Source organism: Talpa occidentalis, unplaced genomic scaffold (assembly GCF_014898055.3).
Source record: "Talpa occidentalis isolate TD23 unplaced genomic scaffold, MPIMG_talOcc4v2.1 talOcc4.8, whole genome shotgun sequence".
NCBI classification, from domain to species: Eukaryota; Metazoa; Chordata; class Mammalia; order Eulipotyphla; family Talpidae; genus Talpa; species Talpa occidentalis.
The window spans coordinates 95,049,566-95,067,916 of NW_023605194.1; the positions used below are offsets into that span (position 1 = coordinate 95,049,566).

The 18,351-nt window shown below is 48.2% G+C and overlaps 1 protein-coding gene across 1 annotated transcript in view; it reads right to left on the minus strand.

Moving 5' to 3' along the window:
- BIN3 (bridging integrator 3) overlaps nt 1–18,351 on the minus strand; it is a 48,949-nt gene that overhangs the window by 17,276 nt on the left and 13,322 nt on the right. The window contains exons 2-6 of the mRNA XM_037497273.2: nt 10,914–10,962; nt 5,111–5,151; nt 4,672–4,733; nt 2,069–2,205; nt 1,527–1,567 (exon numbers count right to left, since the gene is read on the minus strand). Of these exons, the coding sequence (XP_037353170.1) occupies nt 1,527–1,567; nt 2,069–2,205; nt 4,672–4,733; nt 5,111–5,151; nt 10,914–10,962 (330 nt within the window). The remainder of the gene's footprint in view (nt 1–1,526; nt 1,568–2,068; nt 2,206–4,671; nt 4,734–5,110; nt 5,152–10,913; nt 10,963–18,351) is intronic.

The window sequence follows — 18,351 nt, forward strand, 5'->3', positions numbered from 1 at the left end:
GGAGCTTCTCTCCTGGCAAGAGGAGGCAACAGGCAGTGCCGGTTTCATGTGGTGGGAGATCGCATGTCGGCCGAGGGATGCAGCACAGCCAGGCTGGGTAGCCAGGCGGCCAGGGGGCTCATGCAGAGGTCAGGGGATCTGTTGCAGAGATGGTGCCACCCCCTCTGCCACTCACCCACCTTCCTGGCAGGTGGTGGGCTGCTCGGGTGGTGGGAAGCAGCCGGGATTTCTCTCCATTTGGCTCTAAAAGCCAGGCATCAGATTTCAAGGCCGCCTCGTTGGTTGTGAAATTGAGAAGGGAGTCAGTCCCCCAGTTCTCTGAGATGGTGTCCCCTGCCGAGCTCTGCCAGCCGTGGGTGTCCATGGCAGCCTCCATGGCAGTCCCTGGGACCCCTTCAGTAGAGTCAGCTCGGCTCGTGGCCCTTTCCACCCAGCTCGGACCCCCCTACAAGCAATGGAGTGTTTTCTGACACCACCCTTCTGGGCCACCAAACTCAACGCCAGCTCTCATATGACCTGAAGGTTGAGCAGGGCCGAGGAGGCAGAGGCCCAGGGAGGGACTGGGGTCTTCCACACCGACCGCCTGGCCATGGCTGTGTCTCCAGACAGGCCGGCTTAGAAAGAGCTTCTCTAACCCCGCCCCTGGGACCCAAGCAGGGAGTAAGAGCTCACCAACCCCAGCACCAGGGGCTGCAGGATCAAAACCTGCTCCCTTCATCTCCCTCCGGGCCCCGATCCAGGCTTAAAGGTAATTAAGCAGAGCCTCATTACCCTGGCCTGGTGAGGCAACTGCCAGGGACCACCACAGAAGAGGTAATAAAGTGCAGCTGCGGGCTGGAGCAGGAGTCTTTCTAGGTCACAGCCTGTTTGGGAGAGGCTGGGGAAGAAGATGAAGTGATTCGGAAGCTTCAAGGCAACGCTGCTGTCTGTCCCGAGGGCCCACCCCCTTCGGGGACGCAGGGAATAGGCCTGTCTGATCACTGACCAGCGCCTGCCTGACAGAAGATGAGTCTCACAGAAGAATTTTTGACCCTGATAGGCCACGAGTTAGGGGACCTTCCCAGGCGGGACACCGCTGCTGCACCCTCCCCATGTGTGGCCTCCCCCACATTTCAAAAGCTGAGTGCTGCAGGCAGCTGCTCTCCCAATCCGGATGAGAGATGAAAGGCCTAGCTCATCTCCGCTGAGGGCTGGCCAAGATCTCTGCTAGCTCAATTCAGCGAGCTCTGGTCCCACTGCCTTTCAATCAGGAACAAAGGCAGAGTGGCAAAGGTAGCAGGGAGCAGGGCCAGTGCACGGAGGGATCACAGGCCCTGTGGGCATGGCGTGTGCCTGGGCAGCTAGGGTCCTCTGGAGGGACCAGGAGTCAACCCTGGGGCCACAGATGGTGTGGCTGGACTGCCCACTGAGCTTCCTCTCATCCCCCTGGGCTCTGGGGACAGGCTGCCAGAAATGATATTCAGGCCCCAACCTCTCTTCCCAGTAAGTGCCCTGAGGCCTGTACTCCCGAGCTGACCTTTACTCACTTTTTCAAAGGTTCAATCACAGTCTTTTGGATCTGGTTCACCTGTCAAAAGAAAAAACCAATGGCATCAAAAATGGGAGGAATTCAAACTCTCCCCAAAGGGGGAGGTTCCAACTTCCTAAGGAGAAAAAGGAGACCCTGAGAGCCACAGGCAGGGGGAGAGAGGAGCAGGGCAGGGGCGTGGGGTACCTCTGACTGCAGCTGGAGTGAGGCAGAGATGACGAGCAGCCAGTGTCTGCCAAGACTGACAGCGGCCACGCTCAATGAGGAGCGCTGGGTGGGCATCTCTGGAAGGACATCTCTGGAAGGACAGCGGGGCTGACCTGAGGCCCTCTCATGGGCTCATGTGCATGATGTAAGCTCACAGGAGCCGTGGAAAGCAACCGGTGCCAAAGCCAGTTGGCCAAGGAGTTCACACAGGCTTGGAACATAGGCCTCAGAAGGCTGAGGGCACCAAAATGGAGACTGAGCCTGGTAAGGACTCAGGTAGGTGCCTCACCCAGACAGAAGTCATGAGAAGGGGGAAACCAAGATCGCAGTCACCTTTTCCTGGTTGAAGGCGTCCATCCGCTTCATGGCTGTGTCCAGAGCTGTCACCATGTTCAGAAAGTCCTGGTCTTGCTCGCAGAGGGGGTTGGAGAGTAAATCCAAGGAGATCTTCACAGCAGATTTGGACATGGCTGTAAGAAGTCAAAGCTGAGGGAATGTCCTGACCTCCAGATCTTGTCCCCAGGACTCCCTGTACTCCCCTGGTTGGGGGCCTGTACCCAGATGACCCCCCCGTGATCACAGACATTAGTCTGTGCAGTACTCCCCACTGCGGCTGCTCTGGGCCATTCTTTTCAGTAGCTTTACCTGTTGGGACGATTTAATTTTCCAAACTCTGGGTTCTGACAGAATCATGTGGGTGGGAAGGTGTAAGAAATGCAGATTTCTAGCTCCAAAGATTCTAATTCAGTAAATCTGGTACCCAGGAATGTGCATTAAAAGGAAAAAGCTCCAGATGGTTCTGCTGTGCAGTTGGGTCGGAAACTGCTAGAGCTGAGATTTTAGACTCTGGGGCCAAGTCTGGCCTTATTGGTTTCTGTTGCCACTACTCAACTCCGCTATATCAATGCTAGAGAGTGGGTGTGGATGTTCCAATAAAATTTTATTGATATAGTTGCTAAGGTAAGAAATTGTATTCCTGAAACCTACATAGTAGTGTACACTAACACTACCTCAACAAAAAGAAAAAAAGTTTCTTAGTCTAGTAAAAGGAAAAAAAACCAACACCAGAACAACCTTGATTGACAAGCCAAGGCCAGATTTGGCATGGTGAGGTGAGCTTGGCAATCCTGATTTCAAGGATCTACAGCAGTAAAAAGACATTCAAAACTTGTTTTCCCTGAGACTGGTGCAGACATGATCTAGCAAGCATGGCCCTTCTCTCTCTGTCCCTCTAGAATTTTGTTTGCAAATAATAGAGACCTGAAAATGTATACAAGACCAAGAACTCCAAAGCTGTGAACAGGTTTGCATCCTGCCTCTGCCAGGGTTCCATGCATCCATTTCTCTCTTGGAGTTAAACAACCCAGGAGACCTTTGGGGTAGATGTATTTTGGTTCCATTCTACAGAGGAGACAAATGAGGTTCAGAAGTGTGGAACTCTGCCCAGGTCAGACAGCTGCAAGTGTCGGGCTCAGACTAGATGTTGGGCCCTGCTCTCCTGGTGGTCTGGCTTGGAGAGAGCAGTGGGCAGGCCCCACGGGGCCCTATGGGGCGACTGCCGCCCTCTGTAGTCTCCTTTGTATGTTTCCATCCCTGCTCCACAGATGGGGGCCAGAAGTTAAAGGGCCACTCAGAGGCAGGATGCAAACCTGCTGGCAGCTTTGGCTGGCTTGGTCCCATACAAGTTTTCAGGTCTCCATTATTTGCAAAGTTCTAGCAGAGCAGGAAGAGATGCTGGAGAAGGGCCAGGCTCGCTCTGTAGCTTCCACACCCATTTCAGAATCCCAGGGGAAACAAGTTTTTGAACGTCTTTCTTACAACGTTATGTGATGGAATCTAAGATGCTACCAACTGCTAGGCCACTGTTACTGTGTAAACAAGTACGAAAGGGGAAAAGGCTGCAATTAAACCAGGACACACTACCGAGCAGCAAGGTGCCTTGATTTCAGGAGCTAAACATGAAAAACTATCTTAGAATCTGTGAAATAAGGCCCAGCTCCCAGTTAATTACAGACATGGCCTTGCCTTCCACAGTGAGGAGCGAGGAGCCAGCTGCTCCAACCCTGCGCGAGGCGGGGCCTCTCCCACTCCGTTTTGAGTGGGAGAGACAGAAACCCGGGGGCCCCTCCACACCCAGGCTGGTTGGCAAGCCAGCAAAGAAGCCCGCAGGGGCTGATGGGCCGCCTAGAGGGCCGTCCTGCAGTTTCTCTAGGGCAAATTATGGGACTAAGCTGGAAATAAGAACTTCCTACAAAAATGGAGGCAATGGAGAAAAAAATCTTCAAGATCTGTGAAGTGACGTTGGAGGCTCAAGAACAAACATCATGTGCAACTTGACTGCACTAGGAAATGCTCACAGACAGCTACATGAAAATTAGAATGTGGACAAAGCTGGAAACATTTTTGAGAAATTTCTTCTGTTCCTTTTTTTCAATATTTGAAGGAAAAAACCTGAAAAGTCAGGGGCTAGAAGAAGGTGGATACTTCCACCCCAGTTTGCCTTTTCTGTCTAAAGCCTTCACATCCCACATCTCATGCCTGGTCTTTCTTTGTTAGAACCACATGAAGTCAGCTCACAGGATGCACTCCTCAAGCGATTAACCCTGGGGCACTGTGGGCCTTGAACCTCCAAGCAGCCATCACCACCCCAGGTGAGCCCAGCACGGCACTGTGGCCCCGACTCTTCTGGACCAGCTCAGGAGTGAGCCGTTCAGTGCCCACCTGCCCTTTTTCCGATCCCTAGAGGCCGCAGGAGGCAGCCCTCCGCAGTCTGCAGACAACTGGGGTGGGTTGCTGCCAGTCCGAGGACCAGGGCATGGTGACCCGCGAGGTGGAGAGTAATCCAGCACCAGGGCCATCTGCTCGGCACTCCTAAGTGCACTTACTGCAACCGGCCCTGATGTGGCAGGGGAGGCGAGCGGTGGGGGTGCACCTACCCAGGTCGGCGTCGGCGCTCTTCTTCATGTCCTTCTGCAGCTTTTTGGTTTGCTCTTCCAAACTGCAAGGAAGGGTGCAGACCTCGGTACCTGGCATCGCCAAGCTGCTTTTGGGCCCTGATCTTCCCATCTCCCTAAGTTAAGCCCAACCTGGTGCTCTAGGACAAGGGAAACTGCCCACTGACTGAAGGGCCACCTTGGGTGCTGCAGGAGGCCAAGCACCCAAAAGCTATGAGTTAAGGACTGGTCTATAGTCGCCCATCGGGGGAGAGTTCCTGGCAGGTGGTGCCCTGAGCTCTCCTGGGCTCCCCTCCCAGGCTGCTGGTGGACAGACAGCCGCCAATGAGGGGTGGCGAGCAGACCAGGTGGATTGGAGGCCGAGTGGCTCCTGCCTGCTTGACCTGCCCCCTGCCTCATGCTTCGGGGGTTTGACACTCACTGCTGGAGTTTTCCATACTCTCTTTCAAAGTCTCTCTCCACCTGTAATGAAAAAGATAACTCAATCATTGGAGAAATGACACCACTTCGGAAAAAATCTGCCATTCTTCTGTAACCCTCTCCACGCCCTCCCCCGACCGTGGAAAACACTGTCGAGTTCATACAAGCAGCAGCGGGTCGTTACTGACACACAGCCCTGTTCCCCAAAGTAATGAAGCATCTGATTTAGGGTGCAAGACTCCTAGATGGGCCAGTCTGGGAAGTCCCAGTGCTTTTCCCTAATCACAAGAAGCGAGGTGCTGAACTGGGCCCCTTCTCCCCCCATCCCCTGTGTGGCAGGTTAGGCAGGTGCTCAGAGAGTGACTGAAGCCCACCCAGAGAGGCGGCAGGGTGCAAGGGAAAGTGGATTCGGAGTGTGGTACCAGCTCTGCCACCCAGCAGCTCCACGGCCAGACCAGTCACCTCTCCCTCATGGCCCTGGGTTCTGTACAGGTCCCACTGGCCTGCTGGGTCAAGGTGGGTGCAGAAAGATCACTTATTTGTGCTCTGTGCTCTGGGATGTACCACACCCAAGTACTATTACTACTGACTCCGGCAAGGCTCTCTAAATTCCTGCTTGGTCACCAGGTTGCCCAGCGGCAGCGATATTTAAGTGGAGTGGGTGTAAGTCCTGCACCCAATCCTACCACCGACATGCCCGGTGAAGTGAAGGAAGTCACTTGCTCTTCAAGTGCCTGAGTTTGCTCATCTGTACAATGGGCCTCAGCAATGGTCTCTCAGGGAAGTGGCCTGTAAAGCAGCGGTATCTGAAAGGCTCCAGGCCTCTTTTTGCAATTCAGGATCCCTGGTCAGAGCAGTACATGTCCTGTGACAGGGGACCTCTGAGAAGGGAACCTGTACCACTCTGGGAACCCTCACTGTGTGCTTCTGAGAACCCACAACTCAGTAGGTGAAGTCACAGCCCTCACTGTACTGAGGTCACCAGATAGCAGCGCAGTCACCTGCCTGCGTCACACAACTAGTGGGCGGAAGAACTGGTATTTGAATGCAGGTGGCCTGGCTCCAAGGCCTGTGCAATGGTCATTCTGCCAAAGAGGGAAAAAAGGAATTTGCTGATGAATTAACACCACGACCTAAGAAAGCTGCCCTCTTGGCTGCGACCCTGAGATAACTGCCAGCAAGAGCCCCAAACTCTGACTCTCACTCTTGTTACTGGTTGAAGGTCAAGAAGTGTGCACCTGCAGAAATTATTGAAGTCCTACTGTTCACCACCACACCCTTCTAGCAACAGTGACCCCACGGAGGACTATTCTGAAACCCCACAGACCCCTTTTTCCATATTTGGACTTAGGTATATTCAGCATAGTCAGAAATTGGCAGAACCCAGGCCAATTATGTCACACATGAGGTGAACATGATCTACCCCTTGGTCCCCATATGATTTAGGTCTAGACACAGGCTAGTTAGTGGTAAAGCAAGGCTAGAATCTGGACTCCTAGGTTAGCACCCCCCCCGCCACCATTTTAAAAGCTATATCAATTCCTTAAAAAGAAACTATATTCATTCATCCTACAAGTATTTATCAAGCACTTATTAAGTGCAGCACATTCTGCCAGATCCCAGGGGCACAGAGGAGAATGGAACAGCTGACGTGGCCCTCCTGGTGTGGGTGATGACACCACTGCAAACTGGAAAGCCCTGTGCAGCGCAGCCAAGGGTGCAGGGCCTGCATGGAGAGGTCTTGCCTTCTTCACTTGAACTGTAAAATCTAGAGGTAGGAACACATGGACTTTACTTTCTGATCCTCTTTTCAACAGGTCTGCTCTTTCTCCATCCAGGAATCCAGTCTTTTCCTCATCTTTTCCTTATGATCCCTCAAAAGGTGTTCTTCAGTAAAAATTCAAAATTCATGCCCACTAAAGTGTGAATGTAAAGTGATGAAAGTTTAAAGCATTAGCTGTCCCAGAGGATTTGCAGTTGCACAGGAATCAAAGTCTTAGTTAAAGGACTGCAAAGCTTCTGTTGCCACTGAAGGTGGGAGCTTGGTTTTGGAGCCAAAGGGCTTTGCCCAGGCCCTTTAAAGTCTGCACTGCGGTGTTAATCTAGTCCATTCTCCAACAGTGCCAGGGAGGAAGGTGGTGTGGAGAGATGAGCACAGACAGATGACATAGAAGCTCTGACACTTGCTGTGGAGCCTTAAAAATATTACCTAACATTTCTGAGCCTCAGTTTCTTTCCTAGTGAATAGGCTGGATTACACTTTGTCTTCCCCATGTAAATTGCAGGCGGCTGACAAGGAAGCAGAGATAACAGCATCAGCCTCCTTGTCTTGTCTGGAGGACTACTGAGGGGGCTGTGCAGTGTGTGGTGCGAGGTGCCTGACCCAGGCAGAATTTCCTGGTTCCTCTGACACCCTGGGATGCGGATTGGTCTGTAAACCTCTCAAAGGCAAGCAGCCATGGGCAGCTGACGGCTAGGAGAATCCTGATTCTGGCTAAGCTTGCAGCCCTGTACTGGGGCTGCACTGGCCTCCCTGCATTGGACACATATCTTTTTGACTTCGTATGAAGTGACAGCTAAGCAGAGTCTTTACATATTATTTACTTCCAAAAAGGCAAAATTAAAATGAAGGAAGCCTTGGATGGAATCCAGCTTTCCTGAAGATCAAGTACACAGAGAGAAGGCACTCTGGGAGGGGAGGTGTGAGGGCCCTCCGAACCACTGGAACCACAGCCCTGCCTGGCCGTCGGCACCTCTTGTGCAACCCCAAGTGTGCGGCTGTGTGTGGGATGTCAGTGAACACCTGGGCTCCCTGGCTGGGGACTGCTTGGACTTGCACAGGGAGGACTGCGGGCTTCCAACTGAGTTGGATCACTTAGCTTGATGAGATACCCAGGGCCCCGCACTGGAAGCTGGGAAGGATGGGAGCTCCATCCTTCTTTATACCACCCAAGGCCATCCGACAGCCTAAGAGAACTTTGTGAATGTTTCAGCTCCTGCTTCTGGCAGCCAGGTATGGGCTGCTTCTACAGCTCACTGGTTCTGAGCTTTCTCCTCCACTGGGGGAGATGGAAGGGGGTCACCGCCAGGATCCTAGCCCCTCAAATAACAGCTAAGGGAATAGAGAGACACAGGAGTCTCATTCCCAGGCATATCCATTCTGAGGGCACGAGCCAAAAAGAGAAGATCTGAACATCTTTGAATGCTTGATACCTTTGCCAAAAAGCCAATTGGACCCCAGTCAACAATACAAGTGTAAACACATGTGCACGGCCATCAGAGGGGCAGGGCAGGCCAGTCAGGCTGGTGAGGTCAGCGCAGGGAGACCCAAGCACTTGGTGGGGCTGGGGGAGCGGGAGGGGATGAGCAGGTTAGGATGGGGAGGTAGAAAGTTTTTGTTCTCCTGTTTCAGTTCCAATGGTCAGCCCCTGCAGAGGACATGCCAATCCAGCCAAAGCCTTGACAATAATGGAATCTGCATTAATAACCTGGGCACAGAAGAGTGAGGGCAAAGACACAATGCTTTCTTTGTGTCTGACAGATGGGTGCCTTGAGCCAAAACCTCCTGAAACTCCCTGAAGATAACATGAGCATTTCTTCCCATGACAGGGGAGCCATGACTTCCAGTAACCCAGGCAGACACATCTGCTCCTCTCCCTGAAGGTGCCCAGGCAAGAAGAGCAGAGTGCGTCACCCTTGTTCTGGGGCAGCTGCTGGAGATGCTGAGACAACCACACGGCCCCGGCCTGTTCTAGGGGCCGGAGGAGGCTTGCAGCGGGGAAGACGAGGCTCCAAAGTGGCAGGCTCTTGCTGCACACACTTCAGAGCCTCTGGGGAGTTGAGAAAGCAAGTAATTCTATTCCAAGCTGTAACTTGGCTTTGATTCCTTATGAGAGATCAAAGGCCTCGCCTGCTATTTCATCGTGCTGGGGAATCCAGCTGCTTGGGACAGGCTGAGTTCTTGGTAGTTTATAAAGAGTCTAATCAACTATCTTCCTGCAGTGTAGTTAATATTTACTAAGGCCCTCTATCTGCCAGGCGCTGTGCAAAGTGCTTCACAAGACATGAGTGACATAAGTACTAGTATCATCCTCATTTTACAAAAGAGAAACTAAGGCTCAGAGAGGGGAAACTAAGTGATTCAGGCCATAGAGAGCACACAGCTAGCCAGGATGGGAATACAGGTTGGGGGCTCCCCAAATCCGGCTTCTTAGCCACCACCTGCTGCCCGGCCCATCAGAGGTTGCTAAGGACACAAGTCAGAGGACAATTCCATCCCAAACAAGATGGAGCATGGAAGGGAGAGAGGTTTGGGGCCCCAGAGGATCATCTACAGGCACTGAAGGTTTTCTCAGCTTGTGCATCTGCCCATCCCCTGGGGAGTCCTCAGATGAGCCACTCCCCAGATGAGAAGACTCAGAGATCTTCCCATCAACAAGTGCTGGCAACACAGCTGGAAACTGCATTCTAGACTAGACTTTTCTGCAGAGAACACCATTTTGATAACGAATGGGGGGTTAGGAGGGTTTCATTTTGTTTTTGTTTGTTTGTTTGTTAGTGAATATTGCCCTAGAGAGGACCCTCTCATCTGCCCTAGATTAAACTCTAGAGACTCAAAGCCACACCCCTGTTTCCTGCACCCACTAGAGTTCACACATGCATGCCCAGATTTTCTGCAGATTCATGCAGATGCTCAGCGTCTGCACCCCGAGTCTGTCCAGGGCCTGCCTTGATTGAAATTGGGAGGGCTCCTCTAGCTGGGCCCATTTCCTCCAAGGAACTTGCCTTGGGATTGCCAAAGATAGAACCAGATGAGTGGAGATGCTGAGACAACTTCCCGCCAAAATGAAGCAGTTTCATCTGAGGTTCTGAGACCCGAGGAGGGCTGAAGCTATGACACTAAGGAGAACTGTCAGGGCTGGGATGACAAGGGCCTCCACAAGGCTGACAAAGCTGCACTTCTGGAGCCCTCACAATGAGCAAGGGCCGCAGAGACTATGGTCTCCTATGTTAAGACAACAGCCTCATTTGGATTGCAAGGGAAGGGCTCGAAGAGGACATTCTTTACCAGAGTCTGCAAACCTTGGGACATCTTTGCAGCCGGTGTGAGGTGGCATGAAGCACTGGAAAGAGAACTGAGCAGAGGATCAGACTTGTGCTCTAATCCCAGATCTGTTGGTGTGAGATTTTTATAGCCTGAGAAAGACACTACAACTCCAGGGGCCTTGGTTTCCTCATCAGGAGGTTGGACTACATGATGTCTAAGAGCTTCCACCTCTAATTTTCTAAGAATCTATGACTCTCTTCCTCTCCATTCTGGACATAAGAGAGAAATTAAAGGCTGCAGGTTCACAGGTGGGTTGGGGTGGGATTCCATCATCCCCCCCATTTCTCTCTGGGTGGAAAGCAACCTGGATGTCTAGAGACGATTTCCGGCCCTTTCCGCAGCTGAGGGTACTAGAGATAAAGGCCTGGGACATGTCCTTGGCAGGAATCCCTGTTTCAGAAGCCCTCGCTGGAAAGTGCAGGCCCCAGAAATAGGCAGCGTATTCCTCCTCGCCTTTGCAGTCTGCCTCTTCTACCTGCCAAGGAGAGGGGAGTCGAGGCTGACTGAGGGAAAAGCTCCAGGACAGGAGGCTCCTGCAAGCCCCTATCTGTGAGAGGCTCTAGGACTACATGATGGAAAAGAGGGCCCAGGGGCTGCCTTCTGAGCCCCAGATGTGCTGAGTCAAAGCTCTGCTTCTATGCTTTGAAGCCCATGTGAGACAGAACTGAGTGTCAGAAGGAAAGAATCAGTTACTCACTGTTTTGGAGACAATCTGTTTCTTGGGCTGCGCAATCTTGAAAGGAATCCTAAATGAGGAAGAGGCAAAGAGGGATGTTAGGAGAAACGGGGAAGGATGTGGCTGAGAAGAACTGATGAAGTACAGGCCATCCCCCCCAGGAGGGGCAGGAAGAGTGGCGCTGGCTTGCTCGCTGGAGCTCAGTCTACGTGCCCTACCCTGTGGGTCCAGGACCACAGCAGCCAGGCTGGGTTCCAGGAGCGCAACCCTCCCATAGACAGTGTCAAGCAAGGCCCTGGGCAACACCTTCTGCCCAAGCGGCACTCCTTGGGCAGTCTGTTGTCGAAGTGCATCGCCAGGGTGAGGGCAGGAGGGAAGCTACTGCAAGACGGCAGGAGTAACAGTCACTATAAACCTTGTGTCCTGAGCAGCTCAGAAGGCAGAAATGCCCGGCTCACAGGAGAGCTAGCATTCTCAAGAACCTGCCTGAAGAGCACCATAAAAACCATGAGTTGTCTGTAATAAGGGCTTCACTACTTCTCCACAGAGGAACAAATTGTAGATCTTGGGTGACTGTGGAGAAACAAATTGTAGGGGCATTAAGGATCAGCCAGGCTGGGTTATTTCCCGGGAGAATAGCAAAATCTAAACATGGCAAACTGGGAGAAGAATCTGAAATCCTGCCCAAGTCTGCCTTGAACTTGCTAGGAGGCTTGGCACCGCAGTTTCCCACTTAGAAGTGGAAACCCGCTTGGCATGATGGCAGGATCATGGCTAGGAGTCAACCTGGGCACTAACTGCCTCCGCGCTGATGAGCAGGCCATCCTTAACTTCCTACTCAGTGAAATATGGGGTTAAACTTCAGAAGCTTCCTCAAGGCAGTGGAAATACCATGGTTCTAGAGCTCTGAGAGGAAAATTATGGCTGGGTCAGAAAGCAAACCGTGCGCCCCAACAGCCGTAAAAGGCGGGCTTCCCCCCACCGGGTAGGAGTGACCTCAGCACCCCGGGGTCAGGGTAGGGAAGTGGGAGCAAGAGGAGGGCCCTGAGGGCACAGATCAGAGCAGCCACTCCTCCCATTTTTCTTTTAGCACCCCTGAACCTTCCAGCCCACCAGGTCCAAATCCCATCCCTTCTCCCAGAGCCTGGTTTCTCTGGGTCCAAAGTGACCCACACTCTTGCTAAACCCAATGGTATAATTAACCACCGATAATAACCCCAGACAACGATCCGGTCGAGAGGATCGGCCAGCCTGAGTCACAGCGGTTTAAATTTAATTTCTGGAGGACATCCTGTTTATTGTTAACCCAGCCCCGTAATTTGGGCGCATTAACCCTTTCGGGGTTAGCTGATTCACGTGGCTTCTGTAAACAAATAATCTCTGGCTATATAATTACCAGGGGAAAGGTAAGCAACAGAACTGAAAAGGAAAGACAAAAATGAAGCTTCCAGTGCCCTTTGCAGACCTAGAGGGGAAAGTCTCGAGGGGAGAGGCGCTCCTCGGCCCGCCCACCCCGCCCTTGGGCCCCCAGTTACTTTTCCAAAAATCAGGGATTGCATCTGACTAACACGATGGTTTTGGACAGTGAACAGTTGCCCTCGAGGGCCATTCTGGTGACCGTGCAAACGAGGCCCTGGCGGCACTGGGAAAGGATGGAGCGTGCTCTGCAGGGAGGCTGCTGTGGCACACAAAGCTCTCAAGCAGCAAGCAGAAAACCTGGCTTCTGCTTTGGAGCAGTTTGAACAAATTATAACCTCTTTCGAGCTCCATTTCTTAGATGATAAAACAAATGAGTTGGGATAGATGGTTCTTCAGCTTATCTAAGACTTGAAATTTAAACTGAATCTCTGTTCCAAGTATGTGGCGAGAATTCTCAGAGTGGACTTCAAAACAAGTCTAACTTGGAGTCTAGTGCTGACTAGAAATTAGGAATGGAGATTCCATATTTGTGGTGCCACAGCCGCTCTTAAAATCTTAATTTAGAAGCACAGTATTTTTAGAACAGCAAGTTACCATAGAAATTTTTCCAGTTCAACCCTCTCATTTTGTAGATGAGGAAGCAGATCTGGAATTCAGTGACTAGTCCAGGGTCATTCTGCTGGTTCACGACAGAACCAGGAATGAACAGCCAGGGCTCCTGACTTCTGGTCCTATTTTCTCTCTTGGACTCATAGCTTAAAACTCTTTTCACATGAATTTGTTATACGTGGTTGAAGTAACTAGGAAAAGTCATCTGACCAGAATGCCTAGTCCTAAAATACTGGAATTTAGAAGAGGGTCATCGTTCTTTCAGAGACTGCATCAGCAGGAAGGAGGCTGTGGAAGCGGGAGCGTCTGCATAAGGGAGGGGCAGCCTGTCTGGACTGACCGAGCCTGGTCTCTCCTAACCTTTCCATTGCAGCTATAATTTCATCTTACTATTTTGATTATTTCCCAACTCACCTCTTTAAGTCACATCTCCATCCACTAGAACAATGCTTTTTTTCTTAAATAAACTTAAAATTTACAAAGTTTTAGATTTACAGAACTGTGGAGATAGTACATAATTTCCATATATCCCACACCCAGTTTTCCTTACTATTACCATGTCCTATTAATATGGTACATTTGTCATAACTAATGAGCTAATACTGATATATTTTACAGCCCACACTTTATTCAGATTTGCTTAGTCTTTCCCTAATGTCCTTTTCAGTTCAGGATCTCACCCTGGTTAGCATATTGCATTGTCATTAAATCTCCTTAGGTTCCTCTGGGCTGCCACAGTTTCTCAACTTTGCTTTTGATGACCTCAATAGTTTTAAGGAAGCTAGTCAGGTATTCTATGTGTTCTTCAATAGGTCTGATATTTTTCTCATGACTAGACTGGGACTGTTGGGTTTTGGGAGGAAGAAATCAAGTGCCATTCTGAGTACATCCTACTTAGGGTACTGGACTATCAACATGACTGATTACTGCTGATATTAACCTCCATCACCTGTCTGAGTTGTTGCCCAAGTGTCTCCACTGTAAAGTTACTCCCTGTCTCCCCTCCCAGACTACACCCTTGGGAGGAAGTGACAAAGCACAGGCCACAGGTGAGAATAAGGAATTAGGGCCTCCCTGGTGGCACAGGTGGATGAACGCCATACTGTGAAGCTGTCCACAGCCTCTGCAGCACGGGTTCAATACCCACCAGCTGGCGAGAATCCCACATGGCATGGCAGACCTCTCCCGTCTCGCCCGCTGCTCCCCTTAGCAGTGTATTTCATCAGTCTGCCTGTTCTGTTGCCTGCTCTGTCTCTGGTGAATCCTCTCACCCTCCTGCGCATCTGGCCTGTACACCGGTTCTTGTATAAATAAATAAATCTTTAAAAAAAAAGAATAAGGAATTATAGCGGCCTCTTGGTGGTGCAAGGTGTGAAGATGCAACCTATGAAGCTATCTGCAGCCACTGCAGCACAATTTTGATCAACAGCAGGGGAGCTACCCACATGGTGCAGCAGACCTCTCCTGTCTCACCCGCTGCTCCCCTCAGCAGTGCATTTTGGTCAATCTGTCTGTTCTGTTCCCTGCTCTGTCTCTGGTGAATCCTCTCACCGCCCGCACCTGTGGCCTGTACCCTGTTCTTGTATGCATAAATAAATAAATCTTAAAAAAAAAAGAATAAGGAATTATACTCCATCTCTGTGAGGGCAGAGTATCTGCAAAATTATTTGGAATTCTCTCTGGGAGACCTGTTTATTCTCCCCAATTTATTTTATTTATTTATTTTTTTAAATTTCTCAAAGGGAGGGAAAGTTTATTGCGCCCCGGGAGGACCTCATGCACCCAAGGTGGGGGTCAGTGAAGCCAGGCCTATTCTCCCCAATTTATTCAATCAATCATAGACATCAATATTTATATTAGTCTTCTTTGCATTTACCTAATACCGCTACCCTGATTTAGCTAAGTGGCTGCTCATTAACAGCAACTTCTACCCCCTCCCCAAATCCAGATTCCTTGTAACTTCTTGTCCTGAACTTGGATATTTCTGAGTGCAAAAAAGTCAGTAATAGTGACATCAAACAAAAGCTTAAAACATGGACTGTCCAGGCCAACCAGGGCAATTCCCTCTCCCTGCAGTATGCAACATGTTCCCTTCTTCTGGCTTAATCAAAACTGTTCTTAAGTCCAAACCCTTGCTTACTTTCCTCTAAATATCTAAGACTTCTTTGACATTTTAAAATAGTCTACCTTTGACAACTGATTACAGCTTATCCCTATGAAAAGTAAAAAATGCTCATCAGAGGAAAAAAAAGAGAAACACAGAAATGTATGGGGGAGAGGAGGAGAAGGAAAAGAAGGAATAAAGCCAAAGCAGTCCAGTCTCATATCCAAAAGATAACCACTTTTAATGTTTTGGTATTACTTTTTGTTTTTTATTTGCAGAAAGAAAAACTACCGAAGCAAACACTCACTGTTAGTGGTTAATGTTGGATGGTGAGACTATGATTATTGTTTTCTTCTTTGCACTTTCCATATTTTTCAAATACACTAAAAAAGCCCCTTGTTTTTTTCCTTGACTACAAAAATAACAGTGATCAGTGTCAAAAGCTTGGAAAACACAGAAAAACACAAAGGACACATACACACAATTAACAGCAAAATGCCCTGAGCCTCAATGTGTGCATGAATACATGAATATTTTAACTTTCCAAAAATAAAGGAAACAGATATCATGAACATTTTCCATGCCAATATAGTTCTCATCAACCCGACTCTCAAGAGCTACCTTAATATTTCAGGACACACCTGTACTGCTAGTTTTATTTTTGTAATCTACATAACTTCCTGGCAGTCATTTCAACTCTTTCAGATTTTTCTTCTATTATAAACAAAACTTGCAAATCTTTATGCAGATCAGGATAAATCACATGTGCTAACTTCTGAGATTTGGAGTTGCTGGGTCAGAGGATATATACATGTTCCAGGCTTTGACACATTTTGCCAAATTGCCCCAGAAACAATGAAGCAGTTTACATTTTTTAAAAGACTGAAATAGTTTACATTTCCCCAAAAGGCCTTTGGCCTATGTATTAGGATTCTTTTCCTGGCTTAGTGTTTTCCTTTCCCTTTTGTACTTGTGTCGTTAATGTACACATTAAACATTAGTATGACATCAAATCTACCAAACTGATCTTTTCCCATTATGATCGAGTCTTTTGTTGTCAACTGAAAAATACTGTCCCCTCCACCCCAACTTAAAGACATTTACCTACATTTACTTTATTACTTTTATGATTTCCTTTCATTAATCTAAGTTTCACTTTTATCAAAGTCATAAAAATTCAGTTTAATAAGGCAACAAAGTTTTTTTTAAGTAAAACGTTAGGTTCTGTCTCAATCTCATTTGTCTGAAACAAGCACTTTCAACTCCATTTTTTATTGCAATGTACCTTTGCATCGCTAAAGAAAAATGCTTGTACTGCTACCTCTTCATAGTTAGGTTTTAGGCACTTGGAAAAGGAAAATTTCACAAAATGTTCAGGTTTCCATCCTGATTACACAAAGGCACACTTGTACCCACCTCTCCTTCTTCTCAATAAAATTATACTGTGATTTGGTCAGGTCAATACTAAGTAGTAGGAGGGTATTTTTATTTGTTTTCCTTCCTGCATGTTGCACCCAGGAGATTGTTCAGCCACAGCCAAGTCAAAGAATCACAACCTGGAGAGTCCCAGCCAAACCCCAACTTGGGAGCCAAGCCGCTCCTGCATTCCTGACCATAGAAGCTGGTATTGTTGTGAGACACTAGTTGTGGGGTAACTTGTTACACAGCAATACATAACTAGTAGCAGCACATATGCTTCTACTTTCCCCCACTATAATCAGGAACTTTTCTTTCATTTGCTGAATTTTCTACACACTTAACCCTATTGAATCTTGATCGTTTGAATCTGCTCTCAAGGCATTTATTTATGGAGGTGCTCTATCACATTTGAAGTAGTCTCTACTGGATTTTTGACCTGCACCAGTCCTCTAGCCTGGTGTAGTGCTGGCTCTTCCTGTATCACCCTCACAGGGATTTTCTTAGCTTCTCTCCCAGGAATTTTTCTACCTGAATTCCAAGTTTTCCTCTTTCGTGGTTTACTCCTCATCTGGGCAGAGAAAATGCACGTGAAATAATTTTTGAGACTTTGCATTATTAAAACCTCTTTTATGCTACCCTCACACTAGTTTGGCTGGGTATTGAATTACAGGCCAGATATGATTTTTTTTTTTCAGAATTTCAACACCACTGCTTCCCTGGCTTCTAATTTCTCACTTCTGCTGCATGAAGTCTAAAGTCATTATGATTTTCATCTTTTCATGTTCTTTATGCAAGCTTACAGGATTATATGCTTGACCCCAGTGATATAAAATTTCATATCAAAGTAACTTGTGGTTCTATTTTCATCCACTGTGGTGGGGTACTCATAGGACTAGGACTCTTTCAATTTATAATCTTTAATGCTAGAATTAAAAATAATTTGTTGTTGATTTCTTTCTCTCTACTTCCTGTTTATCTCTGAAATTCTTGTAATTCTGATCCTCTTTGGTGGGTCCTCTCATTTCTCTATTTTTCAACATTTCCTTATCTTCTAACATTTCTGTAACATTTTTTACTTCTGCTCTCATTTTCAAATTCCTGAGAGCTCTTTTTAATTTTCAGGATGTCCTTTTAAAAAAATGGTATCCCATTTTAATTTCATGAGTGTCTTATCTTGCTAAAAATCTTGGTAGCTTTTAAAAAAGATTTCTTCTTCCTTTATAGTATCAGTTTCCCTCCAAGGTTTTTTGTTTGTTTTAATCTCTGGTTTTCATACTAAAAACTTGCCTGGATGTATGGTAACTCTTGGCTGCCCACCCACATGTGACTGTGGATAAAAAAGCTCAGAAGCAGTTGTGAGTACATGGATAATGTCTGTCTATTGTGGATAGTGATCTGGCTAAACAGTTTTGTGGGGAGTTTCTGAGGTCAGTATCTAGCTTTTTCTTCTGGGGAGGTAAAACTCCCTGAGGAGATTCTTGTTCTCTCTTACTTTAGGAATAAAGGTCCAGATCAGCTTTCTAGGCAGCTCCATGAGCAGAGCAGGGTATGTGTATGCTGAGAGGAAGGGAATGTGTGTGTCTCAGCACTGAGTGGGCTCATCCCCTTCAGCCTCCTGCCTTTGTGTGGTAGATCCTGGCCTCAAATGTGCTTGAGGTAGGTCTGTGTTTTTTTGGCGATTGAAGCTTATACAATTTTGTATGCCTTTAAAAAAAAATACAAAATTACAAAAATAAAAATAGGCATGAAAATGAAGGTTTATATGGAGGAAAAAATGTAACAAAATTATTAGTGGTAAAAGTTTAAAGTTATTATGAACATCAGAAAATCAAGTTAAGTGGATATTTTATTAAACATCTGCCTGACATACCTCTGTATCTCCCTACAGTTTTTTTTTTAAATTGCTGG